The sequence below is a fragment of the Xiphias gladius genome, chromosome 5, assembly GCF_016859285.1.
Source record: "Xiphias gladius isolate SHS-SW01 ecotype Sanya breed wild chromosome 5, ASM1685928v1, whole genome shotgun sequence".
In the NCBI taxonomy this organism is placed as follows: Eukaryota; Metazoa; Chordata; class Actinopteri; order Istiophoriformes; family Xiphiidae; genus Xiphias; species Xiphias gladius.
The window spans coordinates 20,937,873-20,953,106 of record NC_053404.1 but is presented as its reverse complement, the minus strand read 5'-3'; the positions used below and the strand labels follow the sequence as shown (position 1 = coordinate 20,953,106).

The following is a 15,234-nucleotide window of genomic DNA, read 5'->3' as shown; positions in this document are numbered from 1 at the left end:
AAACTGTAAGAAACACTTGATAAAATCAGGAACGCAGCTGTTTGCATTTGCAAAATAATCAGTAACACTTCTGTTCCGGTGGTTATCACCCCTGCGGCTCAGGAGCGAATGGGTCACAAGATAAAGATGAAGGGGTAGCGAGACGATCCAAAATGTTATGATTCACAAACTCGAAGTCATTTTTTCACCTTGCCTCTGATCTTTGCTTCTGATTCAAAATGTGGGCCGGTTCTGCCTCTCCCAGCCTCCGACAATCACTCACCTGAACCAATCGGAGCCGCTTGGAGGCGAAGATCGTCGGCTCTCTGATTGGTCGTATGCGAGCTGTGTCGGGGGGCCGCAAGTGGACGATGATTCACTTTAACGGGTCCCAAGCTAAAATGGTGAAGGGCAACCGCTGCTTTATTTTACAGGTCCTGTAAAGGTTTTATGGAAAGAACTGTGTCCTTTGGTGCTAATTGTACAGAAATCGGACAGTGTCCAAGGCCGTGCTCACAGTACAGCAAGTACCCTACGAATTCATTTCAGGTTTTGAGGAAAGACCTGAAATTAGACTGTACTCCCAAGTAGTTTTTGAATTCCTTGAATTCCAGTGAAAGACCTAAAATCTGGAAAATGTGACAGAAATTCCATTTAAACCGTAACACGTTAATATTCATCTGTTATCGGAAACTTCCCTCCTCGTTTGACAAAACTATCTCACCTCAGGGTCCGTTTGGTCGGATTTCTGGAGCTTTCGGTCGTGATCACGTGATCTTCATCGGCAACTTGGAGCTACCGTTTCCAAGGTCAAAAATCAACGCTGAAAAAATGCATTTCGCCCTTTCCAGGAATGTCTCTGAGAAAGTGCATTTAACTAACTGCTTCCTGAATCAGGAGTCCCAGTGAATGAATGATGTGGGAAATAATTAGAAAAACCATAGGACCCGTACGATAAAGCGTTGAAAGCAAAAATCTAAAAGACCTTTTTGATCATCAGTGTGGCTCAAGAGCTACGGCCACTTGACTTTAGGTTTTCTTAAACATTTAAGAGCCGCAGTTGAAAATGTCATGGGGAAAATATAGAAATGCTGTGCACAGGGTTTTAAAACCACAGTAGTTTCCACTTCTGTCTTTCAGTCAAAACAAGCCTATGTGTGTGTGTGTGTGTGTGTGTGTGGGGGGGGGGTCCCACGTAACAGAGGAGAAGCTGTGACACAGCGAAAGGCGCAGAATTCACATTCATTCTCTGGCGCCGACGTGATAAAAGGATCTTATCTCTGTTTGAACCCCCTTTGAACGCATTGCTCTGCAGCAGGTAGCAAAAGCACTGACTTCGACACGGCCGACCACAGACCAGTTTCAGTCTGCATACTTATGAGAGCTTTCTGGTGCGCACGGAGCAAAGATCCCTTTTGTCTCGGGCTTCCTTTAGGTCATGTCAGTATGAGGGAGGCAGGTTTCGGTGTAGTAAACATGACTCCGAAGTCCGAATCAAAACTTTTCCTCTGTATCAGGAGTCCCGGTGAAAATAATGCCGGACATTTACTCCCTAACGTTGATCGAGCGGGTTGAAACCGCTCTGTTCTCACGGGCAGAATCCAGTGCACCTTTTTCGCTTCAGCCGCCACAGTGCTCGCATTGCCTCATTCGCTGTCTCCACGCGGCTGCAAGAGGTCAGCAGGGCCGGTTGACTAGGCCCCTTTGTTGCAGCGGAGGTAAATCTTTATTTGGGACAATCGTGTGCTTCCAACTTTGAGTCAGCGGTTTGTGTTCGTCCCCCTTCCCTGTTTCGACGCGGTTTTCCAAGTTTGTGTGGTGTGGAAGGTCTGTAGCTTCGGAAGATATCTGCCTGATTTTGCTAACACAACAAACCTGTTTCAGTGTGCATAAGGGCAGCCGATTTTTGTGATAGTGCAGCTTTTTTATTGCAGATGTGAAAACGTGACAGGCCAGCGAGTGAAACGTCTGGCAGATGGTGAGCTCAAGACAAAATAGCAAACAAAAGAATCTCCCCGAAAATAGGAAAAAATCTTTGTGAAATCAAGCGAGGGAAACACTCTCAGATGTGTAGAGAGAAAATGGCACAGATTCTTACAGATTAACTCTTCGAAATGATTAACTCCAAACAGCAGCGCGGAAATCAACCGTGTACTGTGTCTACGCCCCCCCCAATCAAATTAACACCTATCTCACCACTTCCTGTTGCGCCGCCTCTAACTGGCCTAATCTAATAGATGTCGAGTCAGTTAAGAGTGGCGTGCGCCGGCGCTCGCGCGCCGTGAGGTGAGAGGGGCCGATCTCATGTCGGCTTGGGGTTTCGGCATCTCCGAGTGTGTTTATCTGTGCGCAGAGGGCAGAGATAAACGCGGAGGAAGGTCGGGGCTGAGAGAGGAGAGGGGCGAGAGTTTGCTGGCTGACAGATCCCTGACCCCCAGCCCATCGCTCGCCTCAGCTCCTCTTTCTCTCCTCCTACACGTGACTCAGACCACCGTGAAATCCGCCTTTTCCTTCATCGGGCCCTCAGTGTGTTTATGCGTGTATAGTGTTTGTTTTCCTGCTACACAAGCAGATGAGTGATAGGATTTTTGCAGATTCTTGCGTGTTTAAGGAGTCATTTTAAGCAAAACGACAAAAAGGCAAAAACAAGATGGTTGTCTCATGTACTTATTGTTGTGTCAAGCCATGAAGATATTTATTTTTGGTTTGTGCTGTCGGTTTTGAGATATCCTCTGAGATTTCTTCCCCCAGCCGTGTGCAATAGAAGTGAGAGGAATTTAAAGGAAATCACTCCTCCAACTTTAGAGTCTCCAAAATGTAGCAGACAGATCCCAGTTGTGGGAGTGCACACATGTTCTGTGTGTATTGATCTGCATCTGTATGGCAAGTCCATTGTTTCCGTCCAAAACTCTCAAAGTCTGGAACTGCCGGCGTGTGAAGACGGGTATTTTGCATCTGACGGAAGTCTAAAAAGTACCCAAGAGCACGCGGACTCTGAACAACAGCCCACATCGGCTTTTCCACTAAAATGATGAACCCGGGTCTTGTCCTGTCCTGTGCCTCAGCTTGTAGAACGAGTCACCGAAAACACAAATAATAAACATCGCTTTGCAGGTTAAATCTCTGACTCGCTGCCCCGCCGAAGCGTGCGAACACGCCGTCATCCGAGACACTACGTACGCACCGTGGAAATTGTCGACTTTTGTCGACATGTTTGAACAAGCAGACATTTGATCCTCTTTGAAACGGTGCCTACAGACGAAGGTGATATAATCAAACGGATAAAGAACGCATGAGATTGACATTTTGTAGTCATTTTCATAATTTAAATGAATAATAATTAAAAAGAAAACCACCAGGTCAGTCACACGGAAAAAGTAAGTACGACCCCACGTCTATCGCACCTTCGAAGCCATAAACGAGGAATCAGGTTCTCCAGATTAGGTGCCGGAAAAACAGAACCTGCTTAGGGAGAGACAGGTGGAACCTGTCTTGTTCAGACCTCCGGGGTCTGGTGTTCTCTTCGCTGTCGAAGCGTGTGGTGTCATCACGCAGCCAAAATCTAAAGAGCTCCCTAAGGCCTTCAGGGAAAGAAAAAAAAAAAAAAAGAAGTCGCGGATGCCTGCGAGTCTGGCCGAGGGATCTAAAAAGATCTCTGAATTATTGTAAATAAATCATTCCACGGTGAAGGAAAATCATCTACGAGTGGCGTGGTTTTCCACGAGGAGCCGATGCATAAAAACAGAATTCATTACATCTCATCACAGGATCTGCAGGTAGCTCTTGCAGCTGTTGGTGCCGAAGGGCGTGCGTCTGCAATCTGAAAGAGACTGCAAAAATTGGCCTGCCAGGAAAAAGCCTTTGCTGTTCCAAAAAGAACATTAGAGCAGGACCACGGTTTGCCAGTGTACGGGCAGAGACCAGGCCTTTTGGAACAACGTGATCTGGACAGACGAGTCCAGGATAGAGTTGGGCTGTGCCCGCAGACCAACGACAGCTTTTCCTGGGGAGGAGAACCTCGTACCAACTGTGGAGCGCGGACGGTTCGGGGGCTGCTGCGCTGCCGCTGGGACGGCGCAGCTTCCAGCGACCGATACAGTTTTGAATTCTGCTTCATATCCGGGAGCGCTCGAAGGCAGTGCGAGGCCATCCGTCCGGAAGGGTGGAGTTGAACCGGAGGCGGACCATCGAACGGGGTACCGGTGGCTCAGAGAGAAGAAACGGAGGGTTATGAAGTGGCCCAGTCAAAGCTCAGATTTCAGTCCCATTGAAATGTTGCATGGTCAAGACTGGTGGCAAATGATGCAAAATGCCCACAAGAAGTTATTTCTGCCAAAGGGGGGGAAATACTGGCTTCCTAAGCCAAGGGTGTAAGAAGAATATTACATCGATTGACCTTTTTTGCTGAATAAATGATTGAAAAAGTGATTTTATCGTGTGGCTTAGCTCAAGTACGTCACCTTTATCCGTAGGCACGGTTTCAAAGAGCGTCAGTCGTTCGCTCGTTCGGATCTGGTGGAAGATGTCAACAGATTCCACGGGATGTACAAAACTGTCCGTCTTTCTTTACTTCGTCTCTCGTCCCCCACCTACGTCGTAACTCCGGCACCCCGGCAGCCTACCAGCTGCTGTCAGTCAAACACAGACGGAGACATGCCCCTCCAGCCCCGAGACAAAACTGCTGACAATACATTTAAAATAAAACTGTCATCATTTTTAAAATGCGCAAAGTGACGAGAGGTGCGTTTATGAGCGACCTTTAGCTTAGATACGTGTGGGTTTTTTCTTTAACGTGTCCACCGTCAGGGCCTCGTCCGTTTTTAACACTTGCAACAAGTCATTTGTGATTTCATTTCGCTGCCCCCACACAGAGAGGAGAAGGGGCTGAGTGCTCACAGACCTTGCCCACCGGAGCATCAGTCGTTTGGAGCTGCTTAAACTCGCAGCTCCTCCGGGCTCGGGTCTCGGGTCTCGGCGCTCGCTGCCCTCTAATTCTAATCTGTTCCCGTATCTGGGTCTTCACAAAGATGAAGGTAAACTGGACCCCCCCCCCCCTTCGTTTAAGTCTTTAGAGGTTTATGAAGCAGAATCACAAAGCCGAGCGTTTGACCCGGGAAGTGGTGTAGGTGGTTGTAGAAAAAGCTGGGTCAACTCCTACAGTTTCCTCCGCAGCCTTTTCTCAGAACAGTGACCCGCTATTAGACTCTCTGTGCATTGCCGCTGCACTATTGTCTGTCTACTGACAGACACGCTGTTATTGTGTGTGTGTGTGTGTATAGGCATGAGTTTGTGCTCGCATCTGTGTGTTTTAACCTTCCCCGTCGCCCTGGGGCGTCCCATGTGATGCCGGGGAGCTTATTTTTTGCCCTTCCCAGTTATTGCTCGGGGTCGCGGCTGCATTCCAGGACCCTTTTGGTTCATACGGAGGTTTAAACAAGCGAGCAACATCCGGATTTAAGAGTATATCCGGAGCTATTATTGTGTCCGCCCTGCCCCAGAAATCATGCCACACGCTCCTCCTGTTCTTGATGACTTGTTTTTTTTAACTCTGCAGTCGCACAGCAGTTTTATTCTGTGTGAAAGTGGTACAAAAAAAGCTTTTTCTCGTGTAATAGCTCAGGACACAAACAAAGAAATACAGTCAAAAGTGTGATTTGAATTGATTCCCACCAAAATAACAGGTTTTTTCGTCTATATATTATTTATATCGACGTCTATATATCGTCGATTATAAAACAAAATCACAAATGTTTGAGAAACACCGAAAAGCACGAGAAAATAGTGCAGTTGTAAGGGACTATTTTCAGCGGCGGATTAATCGTAATGCTGCTCCGTTGCTGCCCAGTGTTTTTCCGACAACAGTGGAGCTCTGTGGCCCGGAGGAGTAAGAGATATCAGACGTTATTTGGAGGATCGGTTCGTGAAAAGAGTATCACCACACCGAGTAATCATAGTAACACAACTGCAGAACAATTGATGAATCAGACAAGATATTCATGTAAAAATCCACATCTCTGCCATTTCATAATGTCCATGATCATACCGGTTTTTAATGTGATTAAAAAAAATTGTAGCGGCATGATTTTTTTTTAAATTTTTGTTTAACGGCGCTGCAACTTGTCGAAATATTTACGTCGTGCCTACGTGCCGCGGAAAGCCAAAGTAACGTCGCTGTCAGTTACGTCCAGAAAAAGCAGCGACTTCGTTCACGCGGAGGTGATTAGGCTATAACCGGTAAAAGCTAGAACACGCCAAGGTAATGTGCGACCAGCGTGAGAGCAAAAGGGCGCAACGCGACCAACTTATTTAACCAAGAAAATGCACCAAGCGAGGTCAAGGTTTTTTTCTCTGTATTTCATGGTATTGTCGTGAATATAGTTGTTGCAAAAATTGGATCATTAACGGAGGCAAAAACTCTCTCAATTAAAATTAAGGTGCAGCCGGGTCACTCTGAAAACTGGAGGGGGGGGTTGGTTCTCCGGGAAGAAAGCGACGGATCAGACTTTAAAATCCGAAAAGTCTCCGAAACAGCAGCGGCAAAAAAAAAGCGACCAAACAAACAAACAGAACAAAAAAAACGGTTGGATGAGTGTGGCAAACTCGAGGAAATTCAAACTGTTCCAAGTTCAACGAGGTCTTAAATCCTCTTCCCACAAAAACAACATCTTTCCTTTACAAACCCAACATCCATCCTAAATGAGAGCCGCATTTGAGCATCACTTTCCCCGAGCGACCATCGAAAGCGCGGCCCCTCTGTATATTTTTCCGTTGACAGAGCCATCCTCGAGTCAGCATCTGTCACATCCCTGTATTTCTCTGTTTACACTACCCTTCTCCCTGTGTAAACATGTTGACATGAGGCTGCTGAAGACATCACTTAAAAAAAAAAAGAACAGTTTTTCCACAGAAAGCTTGCTGCAGCTCTTGAACCTTGCAACAAGATAAGAGGCGGCGACAGTCTCAGACACAGAAGTACTTCATACACTTTTTATGGGTATTTTGTAGATCCCGTTGCAGTAAAGTCGATTTATTTATTGAAAACATTTTAAAACAACAGATGCTGACCTATGAAGATCAATGAGTAAAGTAATAAAAGCGTGAGAAGGAATCGTTTTGGATCGAATCATGAAAACACGACAGCATTGCACAGAGAACAAATAAACAACAAAAACGGAGAGAGACACATCCTGTCTTCACGACGACTGTCTCACAGCTTAGCGCCAAAAATGCAAAAAATGCCCAGTCACGCCCGGATTTCATAGAGTGAAATTACCAAACAACCGGAATATCAGGTGCTTTATCATTAGGTTCTGTCTCTCACCTGATTTTACAAACCCACCCGACAACATCGACCCGTTGGTTTTTGATTCAAAAGAAAATGAAACTATTAAGGAGCTGGCAACAAAACTTGAAAAAAAAAAAAAAAGAAAGTCTCTCACATGCGCAGATGTATACATCTCTGCGTGTGAACATAAGGGGTTGGTTGCACGGAGGCAAACAGCCGGTGGAGCTAATTCTCATGGTAGAAAACATGACGTAAATATGACATTTATGTTGGGGTCGTGTATTAATGTGAGAAAGGTTGCAGCCTCCTCATGGCTCCGCGCAGATCCGATGCTATTTTTTGCCCCGTTCTAAGCCACGTGCTCCAGGTCCGTTGTGAATTAGGACTTATTCAGTGAGTCGGACACAAGCCGGATGCCCACAACTGCCGTAATGTTCCAGACGGGCGGCTGTGTTTGGCTGTTCAAACGCGCCAGAGGAGCCAAAAAGTTTGAAAAGAAATAAAGGTTTAGATTTTCAATGTTGACGACTCATTTTTTTAGGAAGAAGCTGCAGCAGACATTTTACAACTGAGGATATAAACAAGATTTTAGTCACCCAAGTGTTTCCAGCCTGTGTTGAATGGACAGGATGAGTGATCTACTTAGTTTATTTAGTCGACTAATTGCAAATGCTCCCTCCTTCTTTTGTTTGACTGCAAAGTCTAAAACAGAGCAGCAAACAGAAGAAGCCCGGGTCAAACAAAAACACGGAGGAGAGACACGGGTTGGAGGAGGTGAGGCGAGTGGGAGTAAAAAAAAAAAAAGGCCGAGAGCAAAAGTAATAAATAACTTACCGTACCCACACCTGAGCAGTGTGACAGAAAACAGCAGAGCACAGAGACCAATTTTAAGAACACATTTATACACACACATGCGCGCGCACAAACACAGGCACAGAGCTGGCTTGTGATCCTCTCCAGAGCCCTCAGGTGTGGGATTCCCGATCTCTGACTCTCACCGGAGCTTCTACTTGTTTCCTTCTGAAGAGACAGAGGTTTTCCGTCTGGAAAACATTCAGCTGAGACCAGGCGTCGGATTCCGGCCGACCGTCCTCACCCCCCTCATTGACGCTCGCCACGGGACACCGATCAGAGCCGAGCGTTCAGCACAAGATGCGAGCTTCACGCTCACGGGAGGCAAACGGCTGCCTGCCTCTCAGCACATCAGGCGTCGGCGACACCCCTGGACAATCCACCCGTTTGTCGCGGGAGCAGGGCAGTTTATGAAAATGCGGGTAAAGACAAACGTCTCAGAAAGCCAACGTGAGCCGTCCCAACATGGTCCTACATCTGGCATGACTGGCGCCAGACTCGATCAGCGTCTCGTTCGCATTTCATATAGGGCTGCACCTTAATGACAATGTTCATCATCAATTAATCTGCAGGTTATTCCCTCAAGTGAATCAGTTAGTTGTTATGTCTATGAAAATAATGAAACTTGCTTGTCGGAGTTTCCCAGATCCCTTCACATGTCTTGGTTTGTCTGACCAACAGCCCCAAACCCAGAGATACTCAAAGAAAAGCATTTAATCCTTCACAAATGAGAAGCCGGAACCAGCAAGTCTTTGGCATTTTTACTCGAAAAACGACTCAAACGATTGATAAATTATCCAAGCAGGTGCCGATTTGTTTTTTTTCTGGCGATGGACTAGCTGGTGGATTCATCGTAAAGGCTGGTTTGCTCTCTTTTGGGAAGATTTGTTTGTTTTTGTTCCTTTGCTTTGTCGCTCTCTTCAGGTGCCTCAGGTTTCAGCACCGGTTGTTGAGATCACGGGAAGCTTTGATGTTGCACCGTTATGATAAAAGACTACGGCCAAAACTTACCACTGACCAGAGGTGGACGCTGGAACATCCCACACATCTGGTAGCTGAACGTGTTCTTCCAAAAGGGCGTTAATGTGCCAACAGGCTCCACTCCTTTGGTTTCAGTCTTTCCAGCAGACTTCAAAAACCTGGCTCTTGGGGATTTGCTCCAAGTTCAGACACAAGAGCCTTAACGAGGTCCGACACTGATGCCGCTCTGGCTCATACTCATCCAGTTCAGGTCAAGGTTCTTTGCAGACCAGCCAAGCTCTGCCGCACCGGACTGGGGAAAACCGTTTCTTCATGGAGTTGGCTCTGTGCGTGGACAACGAAACCGGAAGGGGTTTTCCCCAAACTATTGAAACAAACTTTTAGCCCTAGACTATAATGTGACAGGATCAAATATAGCTCGAGATTCCTATTTGCCTGGTTCTCTGTCGTGACTTGATCTTGATTTTAAACACTCAAGGAGCGCACAGAAGCGGCAGAGAAAGCCAGTCCACCGCATTTAGGCTCCTAGAATGGCCAGGAAGCCGCTCAGCCCTAAGTTCAACGTCGCTTTAATTCCCTGGTGTCAGAGAGGAAGACGGAAAGGGCGAGCGAGCCAGAGTTTTTGGATGGAGATGTGTTTGGACATAGAAGGCAGTGTGGTTGCGGCAGACCAGAGCCAGCGGGTCATCCGCTCCCAGCCAGAAGGCCTGAGAATCAAACTCAGGAATGAGCGCCGATGCCAGGCTGTGACTGCGTACGCTCAGATATTTCTCCGTATGTGAACAGTTGACAGGCAGAGAGCGGTGGAGGAAGAACACAAAGCCTTTGCTCGGGCAAAAGAAGTAATGCCACAGTGGGAAAACGCTCTGTTAACAGTCAAAGTCCTGCATCCACAACTGTTCCTCATAACCCTGACAACATGTTTTTTTTCACTCGGCTTATTAGCGTCCTCTTCTGCCAAGTTAGAACCGTTTGGGTTATTTCACATGAAAGATTTCGATGTCTCTGGTTCGCACGGGTCCTTTTCACTAGTGTGAGGCACGTATCTCCCCAGAGCAGTTTTGGTTTAGAAATATTTGACTTAAAATGTGATAACAGTTGTGGCTTTGTTTATGTTGCCAGGTCACCGTCAGTCAAATCTGCTCAAACCACACACACACACACACACACACACACACACACACACACACACACACACACACACACACACACACTTGGTGCGGTGGGCAGTGTAACACGGCTCCACGGCCCAGACCCGCCCCTGTGTGTCGTGCTCGGAGAGGCTCTGGAGAGTTAGTGCTGTTTTTGAGATGGACCAGATCCCCCATCCCGATCCTGACCCCGGTCTTATTGTGAAAGAGCCTCTCCGCTCTGGAAGAAAGGAGGCACCAGAGGCTTGAGGAGGGCCGCTGATAACGTTGCATGCATCCTTGCTTGTGGGTGGTGTGGGGAGATGGGAAAGAAGAAAGAGCTTTTCTTTTATCCTAATTGGCGCCGATGAGACTTTATTTAAAAAAAAAAAATGTAAATACGCTTGAACTCGATCAGGGATTCGTTAATGACTCAAATGGAATTATTTCTTTTGAAGGTATAAGGAAGTTTCAGTCCCAGAGAATACTTGTTTCTGATTGGCCGCAGAGCGTTCATCAGGGCCGCAACCAAACGATTATTTTCATTATCCATTATTCTGCCCATCATTTTTTATTTGCTTAAAAAAAACAAAACAAAGGACAATATTTCGATCCATTTTCTGATGACCGACGAATCGCCGCAGCGCTGGGCTTGATCTTTTTCCTCTGGTCCTCATCGGCTCTCGAAGTAACCACACAAGGCTCCCTAATCTTCCCGGTTGCCAGGCTACGGCTTCTGTTTGCCTGTCGGAGGAGCAAACAGTAATTACTCATGCCGTGTCTTCACTTGATGTGTGAATAAAGAAGCAGAGAGCAGCACGCTCTCCAGTCGCTCTCATTTCCTGCCTTTAGCGCAAGCGCAAGCGGAAGACGGTCGCAGCTCCCGATGGGAGTGAGTCCACATTCAATCTAAGCAGAGTTTTAAATTTGTTTTGCGTTTTCGTGCAGTATCTATGCAGTCGTACATTTTGCTACTTTCGCCATATCTGCCTCAGTTTATCGTCAGCCATTTTTGTTCGACGGTGATTAAATCAAGTCAAAGAAATGAATGAAAATGCTTTTAAAAAGACGTTTAAGCAGCCTGTCTCTAAACACTGAATGAATGCATGAATGTTAATGTACTTTCTGGCGGGGAAAATCCTCCCTTGTTTCGCTTGAGGCGGACTATCAGCTCCTACAGTTAGCTTCCTGTTCCTTACGCAGTGTTACGATAAATTTCGTTTTTCTGCGTTCGTGTGTCCAGCTGGTCTTCTACAGAATGGTGAGGATCCTGTCCACTCTGGGCCACAGCCTGTCGCTTATCACTCTGCTCACCAGCACCGTCATCATCTGCTTATTCAGGTAAACACGGGCGCGCGCACGCACACACACACACACACACACGCACACACACACACACACACACAGCCTCGTCGTCCACCCAGTTGCCTAATGCATCCTCAGGTGACACCGTTTACGACGGTGCGTGGCACACATAGAGAACGCATTTCTTAACTCCAGAAAGTGGGGAGAGGAAAAGTCAAAAATAAATCCAAGAAGCAGGAAAGACCCTTTAAAACTGCACGAGGACACTGTGCTCAGAACCTGCACCGCTGAAGGGCAACGGTGGGGCCACAAAAAAACAAACAAACGACGGTGTCTTTCTCTCTTTATGCATTTGCTTTTAGAATAAATTTTACGTTTCTCTTTGGAGAGCGTCACAGTTTTCTTTAACATAATCACCAGGAAATGTCAGATAAAGTTATGCAAAAACTACATAAAAAACTCTGCCTGAGTAACGTTTGGAATAAGGGAGTTTGCGTTTGATTTATTTTTATTAAATCTGTCATTTGAAAGACTTGCTATACACAGAAAGCCCAATGCAGTTTTTAATATTTTCCAGTGGGGATTACAAAGTTAAATGCAGCCCAGCGGCAGCGCTAATTCGTTCGCTCCCGATGGGGAAAAGAGTGTTGAGGAAGAAGATCTGCTTTAGATGTCGGTAACATCAGAACTAACTGGAACCCACTGTGATGATTTAGTTTACTGCAGTTAATCTCCCAGAAGCTCACGTATGTTTCTCCTCCAGGTGAAGTTAATTCATAAATACAGAGTTCACTTCTTCAAGCCTTTTTTTTTTTTTTTTTTAGAAAAACGAGATTATTTTAATGGAACATTTATGAGGATGGTCAACAGTTACGAATAAAGCATGTGTGCAAGGCTCCGACTGTTACTGACAAAAGAATCAGACTTGTTGTGCAAAAGCTTCAACATTCAAGTTTAAAAATGACCCTGAAAAGTCAGGATAACTTGGATATATTAAGTCAGGATATATAATATAAACGTCTGTATACACTCTCAAACACCCACTCACACACATGCTTCCTAACACACGGAGCACTCAGGGTGATAAGAGTTTGTTGCAGACATGCGTGAGACCGACGAAGGCCCGCAGCTCAGTCTGGATCAAGTCCAGCTGTTCACTTGGCTGCAATCAGCGTGTTTAGATACCTCATCCTTCACTGGATTCACACCCCGACACCATCTATAAACACACTTCTCAACGTTGCTCTATCTGTCTGTGCCTGTGTGTGTGTGTGTGTGTGTGTCTGCATGCAGGAGGCTCCACTGCATGAGGAACTACATCCACCTGAACTTGTTTGTGTCGTTCATGCTGCGAGCCGCGGCCGTGCTGACCAAAGACGCTCTGCTCTTCTCGGACGACGAGAACACAGACTGCAGCACGCAACCCTCGCTGGTGACCTCTCACACACACACACACACACACACACACACACACACACACACACACACACACACACACACACACACACACACACATCTATTCTATTATACTTAAGAAGACCTTAACTGCCAGCTTTTCCACTACTGTTGACGTTCCCCTCTATTCCGATGGATAGACAGCAGCTCGTTTGAACCCTTTAAAGTAACAATGGAAACGTTATGCTTAAGATCTTTTAACTATAAACGTCATTCCTGGCAGCTATTTTCTGTCCTTTGTTTTTTATTCGTTGGATTCATGTGAAAATCACGTTTATTTGAGAAGCTGCCGGAGGCTCGCGCGTCCATCCCCATAGAGACGCCATATTTTTAAAAAACGTTTTCAGTTTTCATTTCTACAACAGGGTATGACGGCGCTAACCAAAGAGATGAGTCTAATCGATGACTAAACATATAACGTTTACTTTCACGTAACCTTGCAGTACCAGCGGTTTGCCAAACACATTGTAGCGGTAGTGTCTTGCAGGCAGAACAGCGGGAGATGCTTGAGTGAGTGTGTGACGGGTGTAACGGTACACAAATGGCGCACGAAAACTCCCTGTTGGGCTGCGGTCGACCCTCGAAAGACAAACTGAAATGGGGGTCTCGCTTCAGTTTGTTGTCGGTACAGTGTGAAAAACAAAGAGCTTAATGGACAAATGCAGTAAATGACAGAATCCTCCTAACTGAAGATCTGCAGGCTTTTCCAATCTGGTTTCGGGGGGTATTTTACAGAGTGAGTTTACTGGATTTAACCGTCAGTAATCCAGGTTTATCATCAGTAAATCCGTCCTAGTTTGCTCGCGGTTCTGTCAGGCAGGCTCACAGTGATCTAGGGTAAAATGCTTGCAACCATGTTTTGTGAACAAGCCCTAGTGACCGGCGGTCTTGATTGCGATGCGTTAATCCTGAACTCTTAAATCCCCCCCGTGGTCATGCCCGCAGGAAGCAAAAAAAAAAATAGAACACCTACGCACAAGACTCACACACACACACACACACACACACACACACACACACACACACACACACACACACACACACACAAAAATCTTGGAGCCAAGTTTGTGAGCATATGTGTGTGAGTTGGGGGTGTATGAAGAGGCAAAGTTAAGTTATATGTGCTGTTGTAAAATGCACGTAATAGATGATGATGATGATGATGATGATGATGATGATGATGATGATGATGATGATGTCGATGTTGTTGTTGTAGGTGGGCTGTAAAGCCAGTCTGGTCTTCTTTAACTACTTCGTCATGGCAAACTTCTTCTGGCTGCTGGTGGAGGGCCTCTACCTGCACACGCTGCTGCTCGTCATCCACACCTACTCCACCCCCCTCTCCATCTACATGCTCATCGGCTGGGGTTGGCTGCACCACCGTTTTTCATTTGTCATTTTCATAAGCCTGAGTCTTGTTTACCTAGTTTGGTCATTTCTTTCGCCAGGTTAACGTCTTAAACCCTCTGACCCGCCCCTGGGTCAGACATTAACAAACTCTGCTCTGCTTCGTTTTCACTTCTAATGGAGATCCCAAAGTTTTCGAAGATGCGAAGCACGCCGGGATGAACTCTGGGAAAATGCGTATAAAAGGACTGGAGTGAGTTTTTCTCCGACCCTAAAGCCAGTTCAGGAGAAATTAAAAGTGAGGAGATGCAGGCACATCAGTACTGTTCGTTTCCAACGGAGCGAGGAACACGTTTGATCAAAAATGTTTAACGTGTTTGAAATCGTGGAAGGAATCTTTATATAACTTGCAGTTGCGGACGGCAATAATACGCTGCTGACGTTGGCTATGATGCACAAATCTGTGGTTCTATGAACAAAAAAAAAAAAAAAACAGCCTACAAACACTAATGGGGACAATCACTGATTTTTTGTTTTGTTTTGTTTTTTGATTTCGGCAGCTCGGCATGGACGTAGACACGAGCTGGCTAACAAGTTACACATTTATGGCATCGATATTCTCATTTTTCGGCGTTCTTAAGCGTGGAAGCGTATAACGTGTTAATTGGTGAGCTTTAGAGGTGCGGGTGGCGAAAAACGAGCTCAGAGCTTGTCTCTCAAGACCAAGCTCGTCGCAAAACCAACGCTCTCACGTGTGCACGCGCAGACGGGCCAGCAGACAGGGCGTCACGCTCCCGAGGCGGATCAGTGTATTTCACGACCGGTCGGGGCGTAAACACTCTCGGTTTCCTTCCAGTCTCGTCCGCCGCCACGTGACACCTCCTTCCGCCATCCATCACC

The 15,234-nt window shown here is 46.4% G+C and overlaps 1 protein-coding gene across 2 annotated transcripts in view; it reads left to right on the top strand.

Moving 5' to 3' along the window:
- LOC120790137 (vasoactive intestinal polypeptide receptor 2-like) overlaps window positions 1-15,234 on the top strand; it is a 32,839-nt gene that overhangs the window by 12,626 nt on the left and 4,979 nt on the right. For both annotated transcript variants that reach the window (XM_040127460.1, XM_040127459.1), the window contains 3 exons: window positions 11,471-11,568; window positions 12,826-12,964; window positions 14,204-14,354. In XM_040127460.1, the coding sequence (XP_039983394.1) occupies window positions 11,471-11,568; window positions 12,826-12,964; window positions 14,204-14,354 (388 nt within the window). The remainder of the gene's footprint in view (window positions 1-11,470; window positions 11,569-12,825; window positions 12,965-14,203; window positions 14,355-15,234) is intronic.